At 58.7% G+C, this 19,416-nt stretch overlaps 1 protein-coding gene across 1 annotated transcript; it reads right to left on the bottom strand.

The window, feature by feature from the left end:
• Positions 1-3,076: 3,076 nt before the first annotated feature.
• Csk (c-src tyrosine kinase) lies at positions 3,077-18,980 on the bottom strand. Its single transcript, XM_013011964.1, has 13 exons — positions 18,888-18,980; positions 7,610-7,689; positions 7,099-7,212; positions 6,879-6,991; positions 6,381-6,600; positions 5,071-5,164; positions 4,885-4,950; positions 4,708-4,807; positions 4,538-4,628; positions 4,235-4,308; positions 3,949-4,144; positions 3,766-3,852; positions 3,077-3,665 (listed from the first exon to the last, which is right to left on the bottom strand). The coding sequence occupies exons 2-13, from the start codon at positions 7,622-7,624 to the stop codon at positions 3,483-3,485; spliced, it is 1,353 nt and encodes a 450-aa protein (XP_012867418.1). The 5' UTR covers positions 7,625-7,689; positions 18,888-18,980; the 3' UTR covers positions 3,077-3,482.
• Between the last annotated feature and the right edge of the window lie 436 nt (positions 18,981-19,416).

Below are 19,416 nucleotides of genomic sequence, written 5' to 3'. Positions count from 1 at the left end.
CAAAGCAGGCTTCCGTTGTTTTTGGCAGTGTGTGTGTGTGTGTGTGTGTGTGTGTGTGTGTGTGTGTGTACTGGGGATTGAACACAGTGTCTGGGTGCTGTCCCTGAGCTTTTCTACTCAAGGCTGGTGCTCTACTATTTGAATCACACCTCTGGTCCTGTTCCTTTATTTTTTTCAGATAAGTTCTTATGTTTTCACTCAAATGGAGATCCTCCTATCTCCTCCTCCCTTATAGCTGGGATTACAAGTGAAAATACTAAGTGGGTCCTTCAAACATGGTTTTTATTTGTTGGTCATGGGGTTTAAACTCTGGGTCTGGGCGCTGTCCCTCAGCTCTTCAGCTCAAGGCTAGTGCTCTACCACTTGAGCCGCAGCGCCACTTCCAGTATCCTGGTAGTTTATTGGAGATGAGAGTCTCACAGTTTGCTGTCTGGGGCTGGCTTTGAACTGTGATCCTTAGATTCCATCCTCCTCAGTAGCTAGGATGACAGGCGTGAGCCACTGGCACCTGGCTTCTAATTCCAATCTTTCAACCAAATAAAGGTTGATTTTCCTGTCGCTCATCTGGCAAGATGCATAACCAGAGCTGTGTTTTCTGAGCTTCGGTAAGATTGTCACTGACTTTCCATGGAGTGACTTGGAAAGGTTCTAAATGGGTAATTTTAGGACATGCAAAAAGGAGGTATTTTTTTGGTGCCGGTCCTGAGGCTTGAACTCAGGGCCTGGATGCTGTTCCTGAGCCTTTTTTTAATCGTGGGGCTTGAACTCTGGGCCTGGGCGCTGTCCCTGCGTTCTTCAGCTCAAGGCGAGCGCCATACCACTTGAGCCACAGCGCCCCTTCCAGTTTTCTAGTGGTTTATTGGAGATAGGAGTATCATGGTCTTTCCTGCCCAGGCTGGCTTTGAACCGCGATCCTCAGATCTCAGCCTCCTGAGTAGCTAGGATGACAGGCGTGAGCCACCGGTGCCCGGCTTCCTGAGCTTTTCTGATCAAGGCTGGCACTCTACCACTTGAGCCCCAGCTCCATTTCTAGCTTTTGTTTGCTAGTTAATTGGTGCTAAAAGTCTCACAGACTTTCCTGCTCAGGCTGCCTTCACATTGTGAGCCTCGGAGCTCAGCCTCCTGAGCACCAACGTGTAACTCTGCACCACTCTGCGGGTTCAAAGCCATCCCTGGAACCCAGCATGTCCATCATAGAACCCAAATCCCCCCCCTCCAGTTACCTCACTCAGAGGAGCCCTACGGCCTGGAACCCCCAGAACCCAGGCTTTGGGGTGAGCCGGACTGTTGGCCCTGCGGTTGCTTTAAAACACTGCTGCTCTCTTGCACCCAATCTGGCTCTTGTCCTGTTGCTCACCCTCTCCGCCCCTGCCAGGCAACTCAGACCCAGGCTGCTGTAACCTCCCCCTCCCCGACCCCATACCCCTTCCTCCGAGGTCCTGGAAGGCTCTCAGGAAGTGTGCCCTTCCCTAGGTGCAAATACCACTTCCTCCAGGAAGCCCTCCATCCTGACACAGCACACTGAGCTTCCCTCCTAGTGCAGGCTACCTGCGATCACCTGACTGTCCTAAGGGGGCTGCACTGGTGGCGCTGGTCTCCAGGCAACCGCCAGCACACAGCAAGCATGCAATCCTCGCAGCTGGATGATTGACTGGATCTACTTCTCAGTCCGCTTAGCAGTGTGTGTTGGGGAGAGGGCTGAGCCCTGGGAGCAGGAGATGGAATGAGAGGGGACCAGGCCACAAGGGGGTTAAGGAGGATGGGGGTCCTAGAGAGGCTGTGACTCAGGAGAGGGGCCCCCACTCCCTGCACAATGTGCGCACGCCAGTCCCGGGGACTGAACTTGGGGCCTGGACATTACCCCCTCAGCATTTTTTCCTCAAGGCTGGTGTCTTACCACTTTTGCCACAACTCCACTTGGGTTTTTCTTTCCTGGTTAATGGGAGATAAAGAGTTTGTGGATTCTCCTGCCTCACTGACTTCAAACTGTGATCCTCAGATCGCAGCCTCCTGAGTAGCTGGGATTACAGACGTGAGCTACCACACCCAGTCACTGGACCACTGGAGATGGCGGCCCATGGCATGTCTTCTTCAGTCTTCTTGGAGCCCCAGGAAGGGTGAGGGGAGGTTTGGAGCGCTGCCTGGGTCCCCTCTGCTCCCGGTCCAGCAGGACCACCCCGCCAAGGGGACCAAGGCCCCCACAGAGCCTCCCATGCCATCTTTATTCGCGGGGCTTGAACTGAGGGCCTGCGTGCTGTCCCTGAGCCTTTTCAAAGCTCAAGGCGAGCGCTTTATCACTCTGAGCCACAGCACCACTTCTGCTTTTCTGGTGGTTCACTGCACACAAGAGTCCCATGGACTTTCCTGCCCGGGCTGCCTTTGAACCTCCATCCTCAGATCTCAGCCTCCTCAGTAGTTGGGATGACAGGCGTGAGCCACCGGCAGCGCCCGGCTCCCAGGCCATCTTCTGAGACCCAACTCTTGTCCCCAGCCCAGTGGCTGTGGCATCCCGCCTGGGCAGGCCGAGACTCCAGCCTTGTGCCGAGGTCCTGAGTGACAGCAGGAGGGGCGGGCACAACTCCAGACAGCAGCCTATGAATGGGGAGGGCCCCGGATGCTCCCCCCCTCACCCCCAAGAGCCTGAGGGACCCTGGTGCCAGGCCCAGAAGGCAGCTGGAGGGGAGAGGGGTGGGCGGTCGGACACAGGACACTCGCTCGTGCAGCTGACACAAAGCGGCCATGCTGCCCCAGCCCCACTCACGAGAGACAGGGACGGACAAGATGGCACGTGGGGAACGGAGCTCAGCGGGGCACCGAGGCGGGCGCTGGTGCCGCGTGGAGTGGTTTATTGAGATCCATCTCACAAGGCAGGGATGGGGGGGGTGGGGGGGATGGCGGGGGGGGGGCGACAGCACAGGACAGACGCCTGCTTCGGGCGCATGCAGGCTGCGACACGGTGAAGCGCAAACGCGGCACGGGACACGGGGTGGGGACACGAGGCTGGGGCGATCGGCCGTCCCCCCACCCCACCCCCCACCCCAAAGGGGCGGGAAAAGAAAAAAAATAAGATTCGTACTTCTTGTAAAACGCCCATTTTGCTGGGTGCTTTCTTTCTCCTTCTCTTGAAAAAATAATAAAAAATAAACACACCAAAAAAAAAAAAAGTCTCAAAAAAAGGAAAGGAATTAAAACCTCAATGGAAGGTGAGCGATCGGAGGCCAGAGGAAAGAGGCCCGAGGAAGGAGGCCGGCTGCAGTGGGGGCGCTGCCTCCCGCTCCTCGGCCCCCCCTGACCCCAAGCCCTATAGAAGTGGGTCCATGAGAAAAGGTGCCAGACCTAGGCGGGGCGGGCCCCGGGGGGCCAAGTGAACAGACCGGGTCGGGGCAAGAGGCCGACCAGCCCGCCAGGGGCTCAGCTCACGTCCAGGCCCAGTGTGGGGTCCCGGGCCCTGATCGGCCCCTGCCTGTGGGCCCGGGTGTCAGTCACAGATGCAGCTCGTGGGTCTTGATGTGCTCCAGCTGTTCTCGAAGCTGCAAGAAGGAGGGCCTGGCGGCCGCGTCCAAATGCCAACAGTTCTTCATGACGTCGTAGACGGCAGCCGGGCAGCCGTCGGGGGCGTCCATCTTGTAGCCCTTTTCCACCCGAGGGATGACGTCCTTCAGGGGCTGGGCACAGGTGGGGGGGAAGAGGAGTTAGGGCCTGACTCGGGGGGGGGGGCCGCCACCCCGCATCCCCTCCTTCCCCCCAGCCCTTGCCAGGACTCACGATCCGTGGGTAAGGCACTCGCCCGAAGGAATAGATTTCCCAGAGAAGGATCCCGAAGCTCCACACGTCGGATTTGGTGGAGAATTTCTGCCGTGTGGAGGGAGAAAGGGTGTCAGATCGCTGGTGGGGGGGGGGAAGGGAGGGGAATCGGAGGGTTGTGGGGGCTCCAGGGAAGGGCCCCACCTTCTCTCGGAGGGCCTCGGGGGCTGTCCACTTGACGGGCAGCTTCCCGGTGTCCTGGGTGCTGGACGCCTCCTTGGTGAGCCCGAAGTCGCTGACCTTGGCCACGTTGTCCTCCGACACCAGCACGTTGCGGGCCGCCAGGTCCCGGTGCACGAAGTTGTTACCCTCCAGGTACTCCATGGCCTCGCACACGTCTCTGGGGGGGAAGGGGGGGTCAGCTGCAGGGGCCCTCAGATTTTGGGGTGACCCTGTGGAGTGCCCCCCCCCACCAGGCCCCATGACTCACAGAGAGAACTTGAGGAGACAGTCCCCGCCCAGCACCGAGCGGCCACGCGATCGCAGGTAGTCCACGAGGCTCCCCTGGGGAAGGGCACATGACCGCCCCGTCAGACCCCCCCCTTCAGCCCCCCCCCAGCCCACGGGGGCGACAGGGCCCCCCGTGCTCAGTCTCTCAGTGACATTCAGAGAAACAAACTCGGAGAGGTGGGCTGACTTGTCCAGTCATTCAGTAAGGCAGGCAGGGCTGGTAACAGCAGTGCAGGGGGGGTGGCTGTGTGGGGAAGTGGGGTACAGGGGGACGGGCGCCCACCTTGGCCATGTACTCCGTGACAATGTAGAGCCCGCTCTTCTCCTCCACGATCACGCCCAGGAGCTGCACCAGATTGCTGTGCCGAAGTTGCCTGGGGCAGGGCACGGGGGTCAGAGCCGGCCGGTCACCCCCCGACCCCGGCCCGGCCCCCCAGCCCGGCCCCAGCTCACGTCATGACGGAAGCCTCAGCCAGGAAGGCCTGCGCAGTGGCGTCGTTCTTGATGCACTTGACGGCGACCTTGTTCCCCCGGTAGTCGCCCAGCATCACGTCTGCAGGAACAGCAGGCTGTGTTCTCTGGCCCCTGCCCGCCCCATCTGCCCCAGGGGTGCCCTGGCCCCGCACTCACCTCCGAACTCCCCCTTCCCGATGGTCTGCAGCAGCTTGAGTTCCTTCATGTTCAAGGCCCAGCCGCCTGCGGGGGGCGGGGAGGGGGGTGAGCAGCCAAGGGAGGAGGGACAGGGACAGGCAGGCAGGGAGGGGGACGGGGGGGGGGGCTGGGAGGCAGGGAGCCGCAGGTTTGGGGAACACTCACTGCGGTAGAACTCGTCCTGGGCTGCCACAGTGCCCTCCATGACCTTTGGCTTGATGAGGCGCGTGCAGAGGCCGTCAGCATCCGTGGTGTAGTGCTGGGGGCAGAGTGGAGGGCGATCAGGGCCCCGCCCCCCGCGACTCCCATGCACCTTACAGGCCTCACCACCAGAGGGCGGCAGAGGCCGGGCCGCCCAGCCCAGAGCTGCTCAGCTGGGAGAGCGGCCCGCCCCCCTCCCATGGCACCCTCCGGGGCGGGCCTGATGCCAACGCCTGGGCCACAGGCCGCGCCGCCCTGGGAAGGAGGCAGGGAGTTGTAGGTGTCAGCTGCGGCCTGGCCAGGGCTGGCCACGCCCATGAGGACAAAGGGGCCTGGGGTGACCTGGGCACTGAGGCAGGTAACTGCATGTGTGTGCACGTGTGTGCACGTGTGTGCTGGGCCCTGAACTCAGGGCTAGCATGTGCTCCCCCTTGAGCCACAGCTCCACTTTTGGCTTTTTTTGGTGGTTCATTGGAGATGAAAGTCTCATAAGATCTTCCTGCCCAGACTGGCTTCGAACCATGGTTCTCAGATCTCAACCTCCCAAGTATTTGGGATTATGGGCATGAGCCATCAGCTCCAGGCCACAACTCATTTTATTTATTTTTGGTAGGGGGTAGTCCTGGGGCTTGAACTCAGGACCGGGGTGCTGTCCTTGAGTCTGTACTCAAGGCTAGTGCTCTATCACTTTAGCCACAGCATCGTTTCTGGCTTTTTCTTTTCTTTTTTTGTTGGTCATGGGGCCTGAACTCTGGGCCTGGGCGCTGTCCCTCAGCTCTTCAGCTCAAGGCTTGGGTTCTACCACTTGAGCCACAGCGCCACTTCCAGCTTTTCCTGCTTATATAGTGCTGAGGAATCGAACCCAGGGCCTCATGTGTGCAAGGCAAGCGCTCCACCATGAGCCTCCTTTGCTCTGACAGCTTTTTCTAAGTAGTTTATTAGAGATAGGAGTCTCAGACTTTTCTATCCAGGCTGGCTTGGAACTGTGATCTCACATCTCAGCCTCCTGAGTAGCTGGGATTACAGGCATGAGCTGCCAGCGCCTGGCTGTAATACACGGTTCTGTGACTGGAGGTGAGTTTGGGAGGAGTTGGCTCAGATTCCACTCGGGGCCAGGGACGAGGCCACGCTCCCTGTGGGGTTAGCCCTGGCATGAAGCCTGTGCTCTGCCTGGGGTGACCAGAGCCAGGATCAGATGCCAGCGTCCCGGAGGGAGGGGGGCGGGGGAAGGGCCAGGTCTGGGGATGCAGGGGTGTGGCCCTGCCCCCACTCACCTCCACCAGCTGCATGAGGTTCTCGAAGTACACCTCCTCGTCGATGCTGAGCTTGCTGGCGTGGTACATGATGCGGTAGTGCTCCACCTTGCCCTCGCAGCTCACGCACAGCGTGTAGTCCCCTGGGTAGTTGGTGCTCTCCCGCACCAGGAACAGGCCTGTCTCCGGCGGGTACAGAAGCCGCTCCGCCTGCTCTCGCGTGATCTTGCCGTGGAACCAGCTGCAGTAGGGGAGGGCCAGGTTCCACCGTGGCTCGGCCCTGCACCAGCCGCCCCCGGGGCCCTCGGTTCCGTCCTTCCCATGGGGCCCCCTTGCTCCATGAGGCTGCTGCCCGGCGCCTGCTCTGAGCTGCAGCCTGCGCATCCCCGGCCCTGAAAAGCCCACACCTATGGGCCAGGCGCTCGTTCTGAACCTGGCTTTCCCAATGCTCTTCTAGGCAGACGGCTTTCTCTTTTCTCCCCGTGTGCTGGGAGACTCCGCCCTCTTCCGGGTACTTACGGCATGAGGCTGAGTTTGGTGCCCGCCTTCACGCCCTCCCGCTTCTGGACGTAGTTGGCTGGTATGATGCCCTCACGGCCCACTTTGTTCTTGGCTTTGTACCAGTTGGGGTCCTGGGGAGTGGGCAGCCGGGGACACTGTCAGGCTCTGGCCCCCCTGCAGGGAGCCACACCCAGGGCATCTGGGGTGGGGTGGGGAGGTCGAGGCCCGACGCCCGTACCTTGGTGACGGCCACGATGGTGAGCACGTCTCCCTTGCAGAAAGGCAGGTCCTGCTCCGCAGTGCCGTGGAAGTTGTACTTCGCTATACACTCCGTACCAGACGGCCAGACGGCCTGCGGGGCAGGGGGCGGGAGGGTGGGCGTGGCCTTTGAGAAGGCTCCACCCACCCGCCCGCCCTCCCGAGTGCAGGAATCCCCCTGGATTCATACAACTGTCACCCCAGCTCCTCAGGAGGCTGGAACTGGGGATCGAGGCTCAAAGCCCAGGCAGGAAAGTTTGCGATTCTTATCTCCAATGAACCAGCAAAAAGCCAGAAGTGGAGGTGTGGCTCAAGCGGTAGAGCGCCGGCCTTGAGGGTAAAAAGCTTAAGGATGCCATCCAGGCTGGGAGTTTGAGCCCCCAGACTGGCACAAGAGAACAAAAAATAGAAAAAGAAAACCTGGGCTGGGCCAGAGGTCTGGGAGAGGGGGAGCAGGCTGGAGTGCACCCCGTTCTCCCTCCCTGGGGTACCTGTATTGCTGACATCCTCGTAGGAGATCTGGGGTCCCCGGCTCAGAGGAAGGCCCACCGGCCACTTGGTACCATCAGAGCTGTGGGGAGAAGGAAGGGTGAGGGGAGAGCTCCCACACACCAGGCCGTGCTGTCCAGGGGGGCCTTGTGTGTACCCCGCCCCCAGGTCAGGGCCGAGCTGGAGGGCCGAGGCCTTCCAGGGTACATACTGTACGGTGACTGGAGGACCAGCGCCTGGCGGGCAGTGCCAAGCCCGGGGGGGGGGGGGGAGCGCTGAGCCTGGCGGACACTGTGTACACAGGACATACGCACTGTGGGTCCCACTGCCCCTGCTACAGCCCAGGACTGGACTCTGAGTCAGAGTGGCCTGGGGGGGCTCGGCTGGGAGCGTGGCCAGGGCCACCACCTCTGACACACACTCCTAGCTGACCGGCAGACCTGGGCTTCGAAGCCCTGCGTCACCGATCGAAGCTTTGGAGCCTCACGCCACCCGTCCTGACGGGCAGAGAGAGCCCTGAGGCCAGGCTGTGGGGGAGACGGAGACCCCAACTCTAGAGCTGCCTGGTACTGGACCAGCCCGGGAACGTGATTCCAGAAGCCAGCCCACCGAGCAGCCCACGGCGGGGCCCCGGAGCTCTCCCTCCGCGCTCCTTTCGTGTGTGTGCCAGTCCTGGGATTTGAACTCAATGCCTAGGCACCATCCTTGAGCTTTTCCACTCAAGGGTGGTGCTCTACCACTTGAACCACACCTCCAGAGTGTCATGGCCTTTCCTGCCCAAGGCTGGCTTCAAATAGCAATCCTCAGATCTCAGCCTCCAGAGTAGCTAGGATGACAGGCGTGAGCCACCAGGGCTACCCCCCCCCCGTTTTATTTTGGTTGGTCGTGGGGCTTGAACTTGGCCTTGGCACTGTCCCTCAGCTCTTGAGCTCAAGGCTAGGGCTCTACCACTTGGAGCCACAGTGCCACTTTCCAGTTTTCTGGTGGTTCACTGGAGATAAGAGTCTCAATGTCTTTCTTGCCTGGGCTGGCTTTGAACCATGACCTTCAGATCTCAGTCTCCTGAGTAGCTAGGATTTTAGGTGTGAGCCACTGGTGCCTAGCTCTACCCTGATTTTGTTTTATTTTTGGTTGGTGGTGGGGCTTGAACTCTGGGCCTGGGTGCTGTCCCTCAGCCCTTCAGCTCAAGGCTAGCACTCTACCACTTGAGCCACAGCACGAATCGAACCCAGGGCCTCATGCATGCAAGGCAAGCGCTCTACCACTGAGTCACCTTCCCAGCCCTCTACCCCGATTTTATAGACCTGAACACTTTGGTCACACAGCCTGGGCTTGAATTGGGGGGGTCCTCTGTGTTTGGCGGGGCCCGTCTTCCACACCCTTGCAGCCCGGGGGGCTCTGCCCGCTCTCCATCCCCCCCTGCCTCCCCGGCCCCTTCCACACTCGAAGCTCCTCGGGAGGCGCGGAGGCAGACCTACTGTGAGTCATCCTTCTAGCTGTCAGTTTGCAAACACTCCTTGGCCCGCAGCTGCCGCCGCCGCCTCCCACCGCCTTGATGGCAATAATGAAAATAATCACAGGCCCGGGTTTCTGAGCACGCACTCAGAAGGCCCTGTCCTTGGCGCGTCACACCGATGGGGGACAGGGTACTATTATCCCGTGCTGCTGGCGGAGAGCTGGGGGCCAAACCCCCGGCTACACGGCAAGGAGGCTCTGTGTGTGTGTGTGTGTGTGCCCTGGGGCTTGAGGTTTAGGGCCTGGGGACTGTCCTTGAGCTTTCTTCATTCAAGGCTAGTGCTCTACTACTTGAGCCACAGCTCCACTGCTGGTTTTTTGGTGGTTAACTGGAGATAGTCCCGTGGACTAGGACTGGGAATGTGGTTTAGTGGTAGAGTGCTTGTGCAGCATGCATGAATCCTGGGTTGGATTCTTCAGTACCACATACACAGAACAAGCCCAAAGTGGTGCTGTGGATCAAGTGGTAGAGTGCTAGCCTTGAGCAAAAGAAACTTAGGGACAGTGACGAGGCCCTGAGTTCAAGCCAAAAAACAAAACAAAACAAAAAAACCAACACAACAAAAACAACAACCAAAACCCCTCATGGACCTTGCTACCCAGGCTGGCTTTGATCTGTGATCCTGAGATCTTGGCGTCCCGAGTAGCCGGGATGAGAGGTGTGAGCCACTGAGCTGTTCCGCTTTCAAGGGAACCCTGAGTCTTCTGCTTGAGCTGCCCAGCAACACCACAAGTGTCCACTTCTTCCAGTGCTGCTGGTGGCTCACACCTGTAATCCCGGCTAGTCTGGAGGCTGAGAGCTTGAGGATCGAGACTCAAAGCCAGTCGTGACTCTTAACAACCAAAATACTGGAAGTGGAGGCATGCTTGAAGTAAGAACATGAGACTCCGAGTTCAAGCCCCAATACTAGTGCCTGCATGCACACATACCCATACGCATGCACCATGCACATGCACACGTGCACACACACACACACTGAGAGCTGGCCTCCATATACCAGTCTGGGCCCTTCACCGGAATCTGGCCCTGGCCCTGACTGTCACCATCTGCTGGCTTTTGGTACCTCTTGCTTTTCTCTGGCCCAGCCCCCACCCCCCACCCCGCCTTGTCATTCCTTCCCTCCCCAGCCCAGTGATTCCCACTCGGCGATCTGTGGGTGCAGCTGGGGCTCTTTCGAGTCCCTGCAGGACTGTCTTCAGTAACAAGAGATGGGGGACAGACTCCTGGTCCATTCGAGGGGGGACGGACACACCTATCACCAGATACCTGCTCGCCCACCCCCAAAAGAGAACAGCCCAGCCCCAGCTTGACAGGCCTGAACAGGTTGCAGGGAACTCCCACCACACAGTAAATAAAGCAGCAAAACCCCAGCCAAGTCACAAGATGGCTGCTGGTGGAGCAGGGCCGGAGACGCCTGTGATCCCAGCCTTTGGGAAGATCATGAGTTTCAGCCCAGCTTAGACTATATAGTGATATCTCGTTAATCAGTCAGTCAATCAATGAATCAATCCAAGGCCTGGGCATGCATGGTGACTCACGCCTGGAATCCCAGCTATTTGGGCAACAGAGAATGGGACTCAGAGTCTGAGATCAGCTGGGGTCCTCTTCCCAATCCACAGCTGGGCGCCGGGGCGCGAACCTGTCGCTCCGCTGGAGGCTGAGCTCAGAGGATCACCCAGCCAGGCTAGCCTGGGGAACTCATCTCCACAGTGCAGCCGGACACCAGACACCACAGTGTGTGACTATGGTCCCAGCCATGACCAGAAGCCTAAAAGGCGGATCACAGAAGCCCAAAAACTGAAGAACAGCTGGGGTGGGGTACCTGGAGCTAGGTTAGCAGAGGCTTTGAGTTTGAATCTCAGCACACACACACACACACACACACACACACACACACACACACACACACACACACACACCCCTATAATTCTGTATTTCTGCTGGAGAGGCCTGAAGCAAAAGGCAGTCAAGACCCCATTAGAACCAGAGCAGGGGGTGTGGCTCAGGCGGAGAGGGCTCCCAGGAGCCGTTCCACCTCTCTCCCACCGGGAAACACAACAGCGTCCAAAACAACTGGCCAGAACGCCAAACATCAACACTTTCAGCAACAATGAACGATGCACGGGGCACCGCACCTCACCCCTGTCATCCCAGCTACCCAGGAGGCTGAGATCTGAGGATCGCTGTTTCAAAGCCAGCTCAGGCAGGAAAGTTTGTGAGGCTTTTATCTCTAATCTACCAAAAAGCCAGAAGTGGAGGCGTGGCTCAAGTGGTAGAGCGACAGCCCACAGCAAGCAATACAACATGTAACACAACCCCAATTCTACCAGTATGCCCGATTATCTCTGGAAAGACACAGCAAGAGGCTGGCAGAGCGTGCTCGGCTGAGGAAGAGAGGAATCGAGTTTTACCTCATCTCCCCTTTGTGGTGTCAGTACTAGGACTCGAACTCAAGGCTGGAGCTCTACCATTTGAGCCACAGCTCCACTTTCAGCTTTTGTTAGTCAGTTGGAGAAAAGAGTCTGCAGCAGCCCCAGCCGCTCCCCACTTTTTTTCTTTCCTTTTTAAAAGCCACATGCTTCTATTTATTACCTTCCCCCTGAAAATAAAACTGAACACCAGGCAGAGTTTTGGCTCATTTCCTCCTTGGTCCCCAAGCTGTGCACCCGGCTGCGCGGCCTCAGGGTACGCTCAGCAAAGTGCTCCCAAGACCCCACTGGCCTGGCCTCTGGCGGAGGGTGGGGGGCATCTAAAGTCCAGCCCAGCCCCCTCCCCACGGGCCCATAATGCCAGCTGCTGAGTGAGCAAATGAATGAGTGAACAAATGAGTGACACTGGAAGAGGCGTGGAAGGCAGGCCGCAATCATCCACAGGGGGCGGGGCTAGGTTTCGCAACCCCCCCCTCCCCAGGGACACCAACTGTCACCCATCCCCACGGGACCCACAGTCCCTGACTTCCTGCCCTAACCATGCTCCCAGCAGCCCTTGCGCTGGGGTCCGGGGCACGGCTGGGCACGGTGCCCAGGCGCTGAGGTCAGTGGCCATGGCGGCAGGCTGGCCTTTCTCGGAGTCCAGGCGGCCTGGGAGGTGGGCTGAGGAGGGACTGGGGGTCCAGAGGCTGCCTTTTCTGGCCCTGGAGGCAGCTGGAACCCCCAAAGGCAGGCTTGTGGGCGGGGGGGGGGCAGGGAAGGTCAAAGGCCAGCAGCCCTCCCCCCCTGGCCGAAACTGCACTGCTTACTTACTGGCGGGCGTGGCATGGGAGCTGTTTACACCCAGCTAAAAATACCCCTAAAAGGGGAAGTGGGGCAGAGGCTGGGGGCAAAAGCGGGGCCCCCAGAGACTCAGTCCTGCAGGGACTCAGCTGGGTCCCAGGGGGAGGGACAATTAGGGAGCAGGACTGTCCCTTGGCTTTCTTATCCTTTTGGTTTTGTTTTGTACAGATCCTGGGCCTTGAACTCAGGGCCTGGGTGTCGTCCCACAGCTCGGCTTCCAGCCTTTTGGGTGGTTCCTTGGAGAGAAGAGTCTCACGGACTTTTCCTGCCCAGGCTGGCTTCACACCTCTGTCCTCAGATCTCAAGCCCCCCTGAGTAGCTGGGATTACAGGCAGGAGCCACTGGCACCTGACTGCTTCTCCTTCCTGTTTTGTGCTTGGTACCGGGGTTTGAATTCAGGGCTTCGTGTTGGGCTCACTGAGCTGGCGCTCTATCACTTGAGCTATACCTCCAGCCCTTGCTTTTTGCGGGCTATTTTGAAGATAAAAAGAGTCTGATTAACTTTTTTACCCAGGATGCTTGGCTTCAAACCTTGTTCCTCAGATCCCAGCTTCCTGAGAAGCTGGAATTCCAGGCGTGAGGCACGGGTCTTATTCTTTGAGGCAGCCTCTGGGAGCATTCATGTCCAGAGGCAGGCCATGCCAGGCCAGCAGGAGAGGCCCAGGGCAAGAGGAGGCACCGCCACTGGGGTCCCAAGAACTCCCCAACCATGCTCTTTCTGTGTCCAGCCTGGGGTGGTGAGGACCCCCACACCCATTGCAGGCCGGGCTCCTGCCCTCCCGACTGCAGTCTGTTTGGTCACGGCCTGGTGTACCTGTCTCCCAAGACTGGTGTAGTTTAGTGTGTACAGCACCTGCTTAGCAGGCTCCACACCCCAAATTTCCCTCCCCAGAACTGAAAGCAAGCAAGCAGTGAAGACAGTGATCTTATGGGAGTGGGGATGGGGGTGGGGAGGGCGGGGAAGACTCAGGAGACTCAGGTTGCGATTCCTGAGGTGGGAACAGAGTTCATGAAGATGGAAGCCCATGGCGCAGAAGCAGAATTAGGTTTCAGATCCGGGAACCACCCCCCCCCCGCCCCAACACCTGAGGAGGGCGAGGCTGCAGCAGTTGGGCTGGTTTGGCAGCAGAAATACCCGCCCCATGCTGGCTCTGCAGAGGGTGCCAGGCTTAGGGCACCGTGCCACCCTGGCTAGGCACCCGGGCTGACCCCAGCCCCCCAGCGGGGTGCTTAGAGATGCTTACAGAAGCAAGATCCAGGCTTGGGCTCCACAGCATTCTGCCCTACCCCACCCCCACTCGGCACTAAGGGACGGGAGGGGGGTAATGAGCAGAAGTGACAGAATGACAGCGACTCCCTGTCCTGTCACTCTGCCCGCCCCCCCTGTGCAGGGGACCGGAAATCCTGTCTGGCGGTTGGGGAGGTGGGGGCTGGGCAGGGAGCCCCCCCCCCTTCCCCGGGGTGCACTGCGGCTGCAGCAGCCGCTCCTGGCCCAGAATGGTTTCTAATTACCGCTCACGGGCCTAATTACCGACACACACTGGCACCGGCCACAGGGCCCAGGGACATGGCCTCCCCAGAGGCCCCTGCCCCAGGCCACTGGATTTGCATCTCATTTGCATGCATTTGCACACAGCCTCTAACCACTCCTGTAAGTCTCCCAGCCCAGTGACAGGAAGGGAGACTGAGGCCCATGGGGCAGACGTATAGAAGTTTCATTTCGGACGTGGGATGGAAGGACACACCAGCCCCAGACAGAGGTCAGGCGCTGAGGGCGACACAAAGGACGCAGACTGGGCTACTGGAGGCGGCCAGTGCTGCCCCCTACAGGGCCAATGGTGAAAAACAGCCCAGGGCTGGCACCTGGGGCTCACGCCTGTCATCCTAGCTACTGAGGAGGCTGAGATCTGAGGATCGCAGTTCAAAGCCAGACGTATTCCAACAGACTCTGGTTTGGGCCTGGAAAACCTCAAGAAACACCAAATATGGTCATGGCTACTGGATAGGAGGAAGGAGGCTAATTAGGGGGACTGGCCTGGAACCACCTAGCTTTCAAGGCTACAAGGACTTAGGCTCCGCTCTGCTGCCCCCCCCCCACTGCTCTCTGGGTGGGCCAGCCCAGAGATGTCAAGAGCTCACACCTGTCATCCCAGGTACTCAGGAGGCTGAGAGCTGAGGATCATGGCTCAAGGCCAGCCTGGGCATAAAGGTCTATGAGGTCTCTTAGCTCCACTAAACTACCAGAAAAGCCAGAAGAGGAGCTGTGGCTCACGTGGTAGAGCCCCAACCTTGAAAAAAAAAAAGCTCAGGATAACGGTGGTCCCCAAGTTCAAGCCCCAGGACTAGCACACACATGTGCGCATGCGGGCACACGTGCGTGCACACACACGTGCACACACACACACAGAGCTCCTACAGGGTTTCACCACAGAAGCTTCAAACAAGGGTCTCTGCCCCACTAGGCCTCTTCCTCAAGGCTTCTGTCCTTCCGCCTCTTCCAGGAAGTCCTCTAAGACTCTGCCAGCCCATGCAAATCTGAGCATCTCATGGAGAAGAGGGACTCACAGGCCCTCCAGAGACCAATGATGGTCTGATCCCGCCCTGGCCAGCCCAGTGGCCAGCCCGCCCCTCCCCTGCCCTGGCTGTGGACTGGCTGGGTGGAGCCCAGAGCCAGGCTGGCGAGCAGCAGGCAGGTTGTAGGGGGTAGATGAACCGCAGAACTCCCCAGCACTCAGCGCTGGGATCACTGGGCCGTGGGGAGGTGGGGGGGGCAGCACAGCCCTCCTCCGCTGGTTCTAGACCACAGAAGGGGAGGTGAGGCGGAGGGAAGCTGCGGTTGGAGGGCGGGGCGGCCGGTGTGGGCGGTGCTGAGCGGTGGCCTCAGCACGGCGCCCCAGAACCAGGAAGAGAAACTGAGCCTGAGAAAGGGTGGGTGGGGGGTGCTGGGGCCCCCCCCACCCCAGGGGCCTGCAGAGGGGGCTGGGCGGGCCACGCCATGCTCTGGGCCTCAGTTTCCCCATGCAAAGGGAGATCATCGGGGCCTTCTGTGCTGTTCTGTACTGAACGGATGCCGTGGGCACCCCACGACTCCCAGAGCTGCCCCCCACCCGATCACAGGGGGGGTGTAGGGGGCAGGGGCTCAGCCAGCAGGGGACCCGCAGAGCTTCTTTATTTTTAGGTCTGAATTTGACTTTAATCGTTACTTAGTGGATTCTATTTCCAGTCCTTGAATGAAGGAGCCTAGAAGGGGAGGAGGGAAACTGTGCTCCCCCCCACCTCCTCCACCCATCCTGTCCCCAGCCAAGGGCTCGCCCCAGGCAGGCCATGGGGCCAGAACCTTGGGGGATGACCCCGCCCTGTGACCTCATCCTGGCCAGAGCTGTGGGGCAGGAGGGCAGCTGTAATGAGTGCCCATCTCCCCAGACCACAGCAACAGAGACCAGCGGCTGGCCGCTAGGGTCTCAGGTCACACAGCCCCGTGCCTAGTTAGTCCCGACTCATCCAGGGTCACCCGGGGCTCAGGCCTCTCGGAGAAACAGGGAGTGGCCGGCAGAGACGGGCTCCTTCCCACTGCCCTCGGGGTGGCACTCCCAGTTACTCAAGTGTGCGAGAAGGCGAGAGGGAGGCAGGGAGAGGCGCAGCAGCAGACACTCAGGTTAGACCTGCGGGAGGAAGATGCTAACACACCCCACTCCTCGGGGGCCTTGCCGCCCATCTGGGTTCCGTCCAGCTCACAGGTGAGAGGACTCTAGGACCCTCTCCACCTCCAGCTTTCTCTCCCTTCCTTGGCTACAGGGAAGGATGGGAATTTGAGGTTGGCTCCTGAGACTTCAATTCCCACTGGGATGAATGGGGCGGGGCCAACTTTCCCGAAGTGGGAGGGGCAACGTGGCGACACTCTTGGAAGGGGCTTCCTCAAGCCTGGTGTGTGTAGCCTACACCTACAATCCCAGCCTACAGAAGGCTGAGTTATGACACCAGCGCGGGCTACGCACGGAGCCCCCGTCTCAAAAGAACAAAAAAGCAATCAGGCGCCGGTGGCTCACGCCTGTCATCCTAGCTACTCAGGAGGCTGAGATCTGAGGATCACAGTTTCAAAGCCAGAACTGGAAAGTCTGTGAGACCCTTACCCCCAATTAACCAGGGGGGAATAAAAAGGCTGAAGTGGTGCTATGGCTCAAGTGGTGAAGCACCAGCTCAGGTTCAGCACTCAGGCCCTCAGTGAAAGCCCCAGGAACTGCAAAGACACATGCAACACACACACACACACACACACACACACACACACACTCTTCTGAAAGGGAAAATGGGTAGAATCAGGCCCTGGACACCAAGGCCCCTGCCAGTCACCCACATGGTGATGGAGAGAGAGGGTAGAAGAAGGAAGGAAGGCAGGAGTCCTCGAAGAGGAAGAGGGGCAGCCCGGAGCTTCAGGAGGGGAAGGTTTTGGAGGGGTTGGGACAAGGACTACCCCCTGTGGCACAAGCACTGGTCCTGGGGGAGGAGTGGGGAGGGTCAGAGCCTGGCACTTTCTTTGTGTGTGTGTCAGTGGTGGGACTTGAACTCAGGGCCTTTTGCTCTGCTTGGCTACTTATTGATGTTCAAGATGAATGTTGTAGCACTTTGAGCTACAGCTCCACTTCCGGTTTTCTGGTGGTTCATTGGAGATACAAAGTCATAGGGCTGGCTTTGAACCACGGATCCTCAGCACTCAGCCTCCTGAGTAGCTGGGATGAGAGGCGTGAGCCAACATTCAGGCACTTTCCAGCTCCTTCTTGGTTAGATCACACTGTCCCTTGAAGCCACCCCAGGGTGGCTTGGGGTACACTTGGGCTCAGAGTCCGTCCTTCCCCCCCCACACACACACACCTACCCACACCCCAGCTCAGTGCTATGGTGCTCTGGAGGGCTGGATGCCAAACTGCCTGCGTGCTTCGGGTGTTTTAGGGGTTCGTAGTAACAGCCCCCACAACAGCGACAGATGGGAAGGATGTGCTTGCTCAGTAAGTAGTGGAGGCTCCTAGGAAGAGCAGCAGGGGAAGAAGAGATGCCTGATGCCCGAGGAAGGTGTGGCTGCCTTCGCTCAGAATGACACCACCAGCACACAGCACTACGGTGGCCACGGCGACCAAGAAAGGAGACGATTGGGAAAAGGCAGGGAACGCTAACCAAGTGCCAGCTGCCCGAGAGACAGATGGACCACTTTAGTTTTGTCTTCTAAGTTATCTGGCTTTCTTTTTCTTGTCATTTTTTTTTTTTTTTTGGAGATGGGTTTTACTATGGAGCCTGGGGGAGGGAGGAAACTTCCAGATCCTCCTGTCTTAGTCTCTAGAGTGGCAGGATTCTGGGAATGCCTCTGTGACTGGTTGGCATTACTTTTCTGAGTGACATTTTCTCAGAAGGGGAGCTGTGGTTCCAGTAATAGAGCATCAGCCTTATGCAAAACCAAAACACAAAACAGCTTAAGGGCCTGAGTTCAAGCCCCTGTACCGGCACTAAAGAAACAACATTTTCTCTTCTCCTTTCCTTTTGTGGCATGGGGACTTAAACTCAGGGCTTTGGAAAGGGTAGGTGAGTGCCCAGCCCCAGAGAACACGGCCCCATAGCCTTCAGATCCACATTTCTGCAGGGGACAGGCCTTCTTGCTGGTGGGCATGGCTCTCTCTACACTGTCTTCTTCCTGTGACTCAGCACCTCTGCTCCTCAAAAGATAAAACCAATGGCCAGACACCAGTGACTCACACCTGTCATCCCAGCTACTCAGGAGGCTGAGATCTGAGGATTGACATTGAAAGCCGCGTAGGGCAAGAAAAGTCTGTGAGACTCTTATCTCCAATTAACTACTCTCCCCCCCCAAAAAAAATCTGGGAGTGGAGGTGTGGTTCAAGCAGTAGAGTGCCAACCTTGAGCAAAGAAAGTGAAAGGACAGCCCCCAAGCCCTGAGTTCAAGTTCTAGTACAGCACGAAAAGAAAAAAAAAAAAAAATGAAGCCCAGAGCTGCACGTGGGTGCGCGGCCTGACCCATCTGCCCATGGGTCGCGCTGTGCATTCTGGGCCTCTGCCTCTATCTGTACCATTCAGGGGTGGCTGAACTCTATTTCCTCTCCAACATTTGTGGGCTCAGCCTTTTGAGGCCCTGACAATGCGGGGGGGGGACATCGTATTCTGGGCTTCCCGTACCCCAGACTCAACACGAGACAGAAAGAACAGCCACTTCTGGGAGAGAGAGAGAGAGGAAAGCACTCAGTTCACCAAATAAAAAACACCCTCCATTCGCATGGCGGCCTGAGACTCAGCACTGGGACTCAGCACTGCACCCTTGAAGCTCAGAGCTGGTAAAGAAGCACCCAACCATGACAGGCCCTGCCTGACACGGGGAGGGGGGGGGTGACAAGCAGGCAGCCTGTCTTATTCCTTCTGTGACTACAGGAATGTACGCCCGTGCTTGTCTGCCAAGGCTGGAGGAAGCTGCCAATACACCCAGGGTCCTACCTTGCCTGTCCTCATCTCGTTGGTGCTCTGCACTTGGCTGGTTTGCTCCTGAGCCAGCTGTGGTAACATGTGGTCAAGGGGGCCACGGTCAGGATCTCAGGAGCCTCCCTCCCCAGGATCCCCAGCCACAAGCATCAAACCTCCCCTAGGCAGACTCCCCGATGCAGAGCGAGGCCGGAAGTCCTCTTCCTCCTCTCCAACCCTGTGCAGGGGCCCATGTGCTCCCCACAAGCTCCCTGCTGGGCCAGGCTGGGGGAGCTAGTCCCTGGTTCTCCTTGACTCAGAGCTGTCCAGCTGTGCAGAGCTGGGATTGAGATCACCCCAGACCCGCCCTTCAGTTTCTCAGTGTACAACCTGGGCAGGGCAGGGAACTCCTACTTTAACTCCACTGATCCAGTGGCTGGGCCACTTCCGTACCTAACACTCGGTCTTGGATGCTAAGAAGCCTGGGCAGAATGGGCTGCTCAGGTGCCAAGCAGTTCTAAATAATGCCCAGAGTCACTTCCACCCAGGCCCGCAGCCCTGCCCC

This window comes from Dipodomys ordii, unplaced genomic scaffold (assembly GCF_000151885.1).
Source record: "Dipodomys ordii isolate 6190 unplaced genomic scaffold, Dord_2.0 Scaffold15, whole genome shotgun sequence".
Taxonomy (NCBI): Eukaryota; Metazoa; Chordata; class Mammalia; order Rodentia; family Heteromyidae; genus Dipodomys; species Dipodomys ordii.
This window is presented reverse-complemented; position numbering and strand designations above follow the sequence as displayed.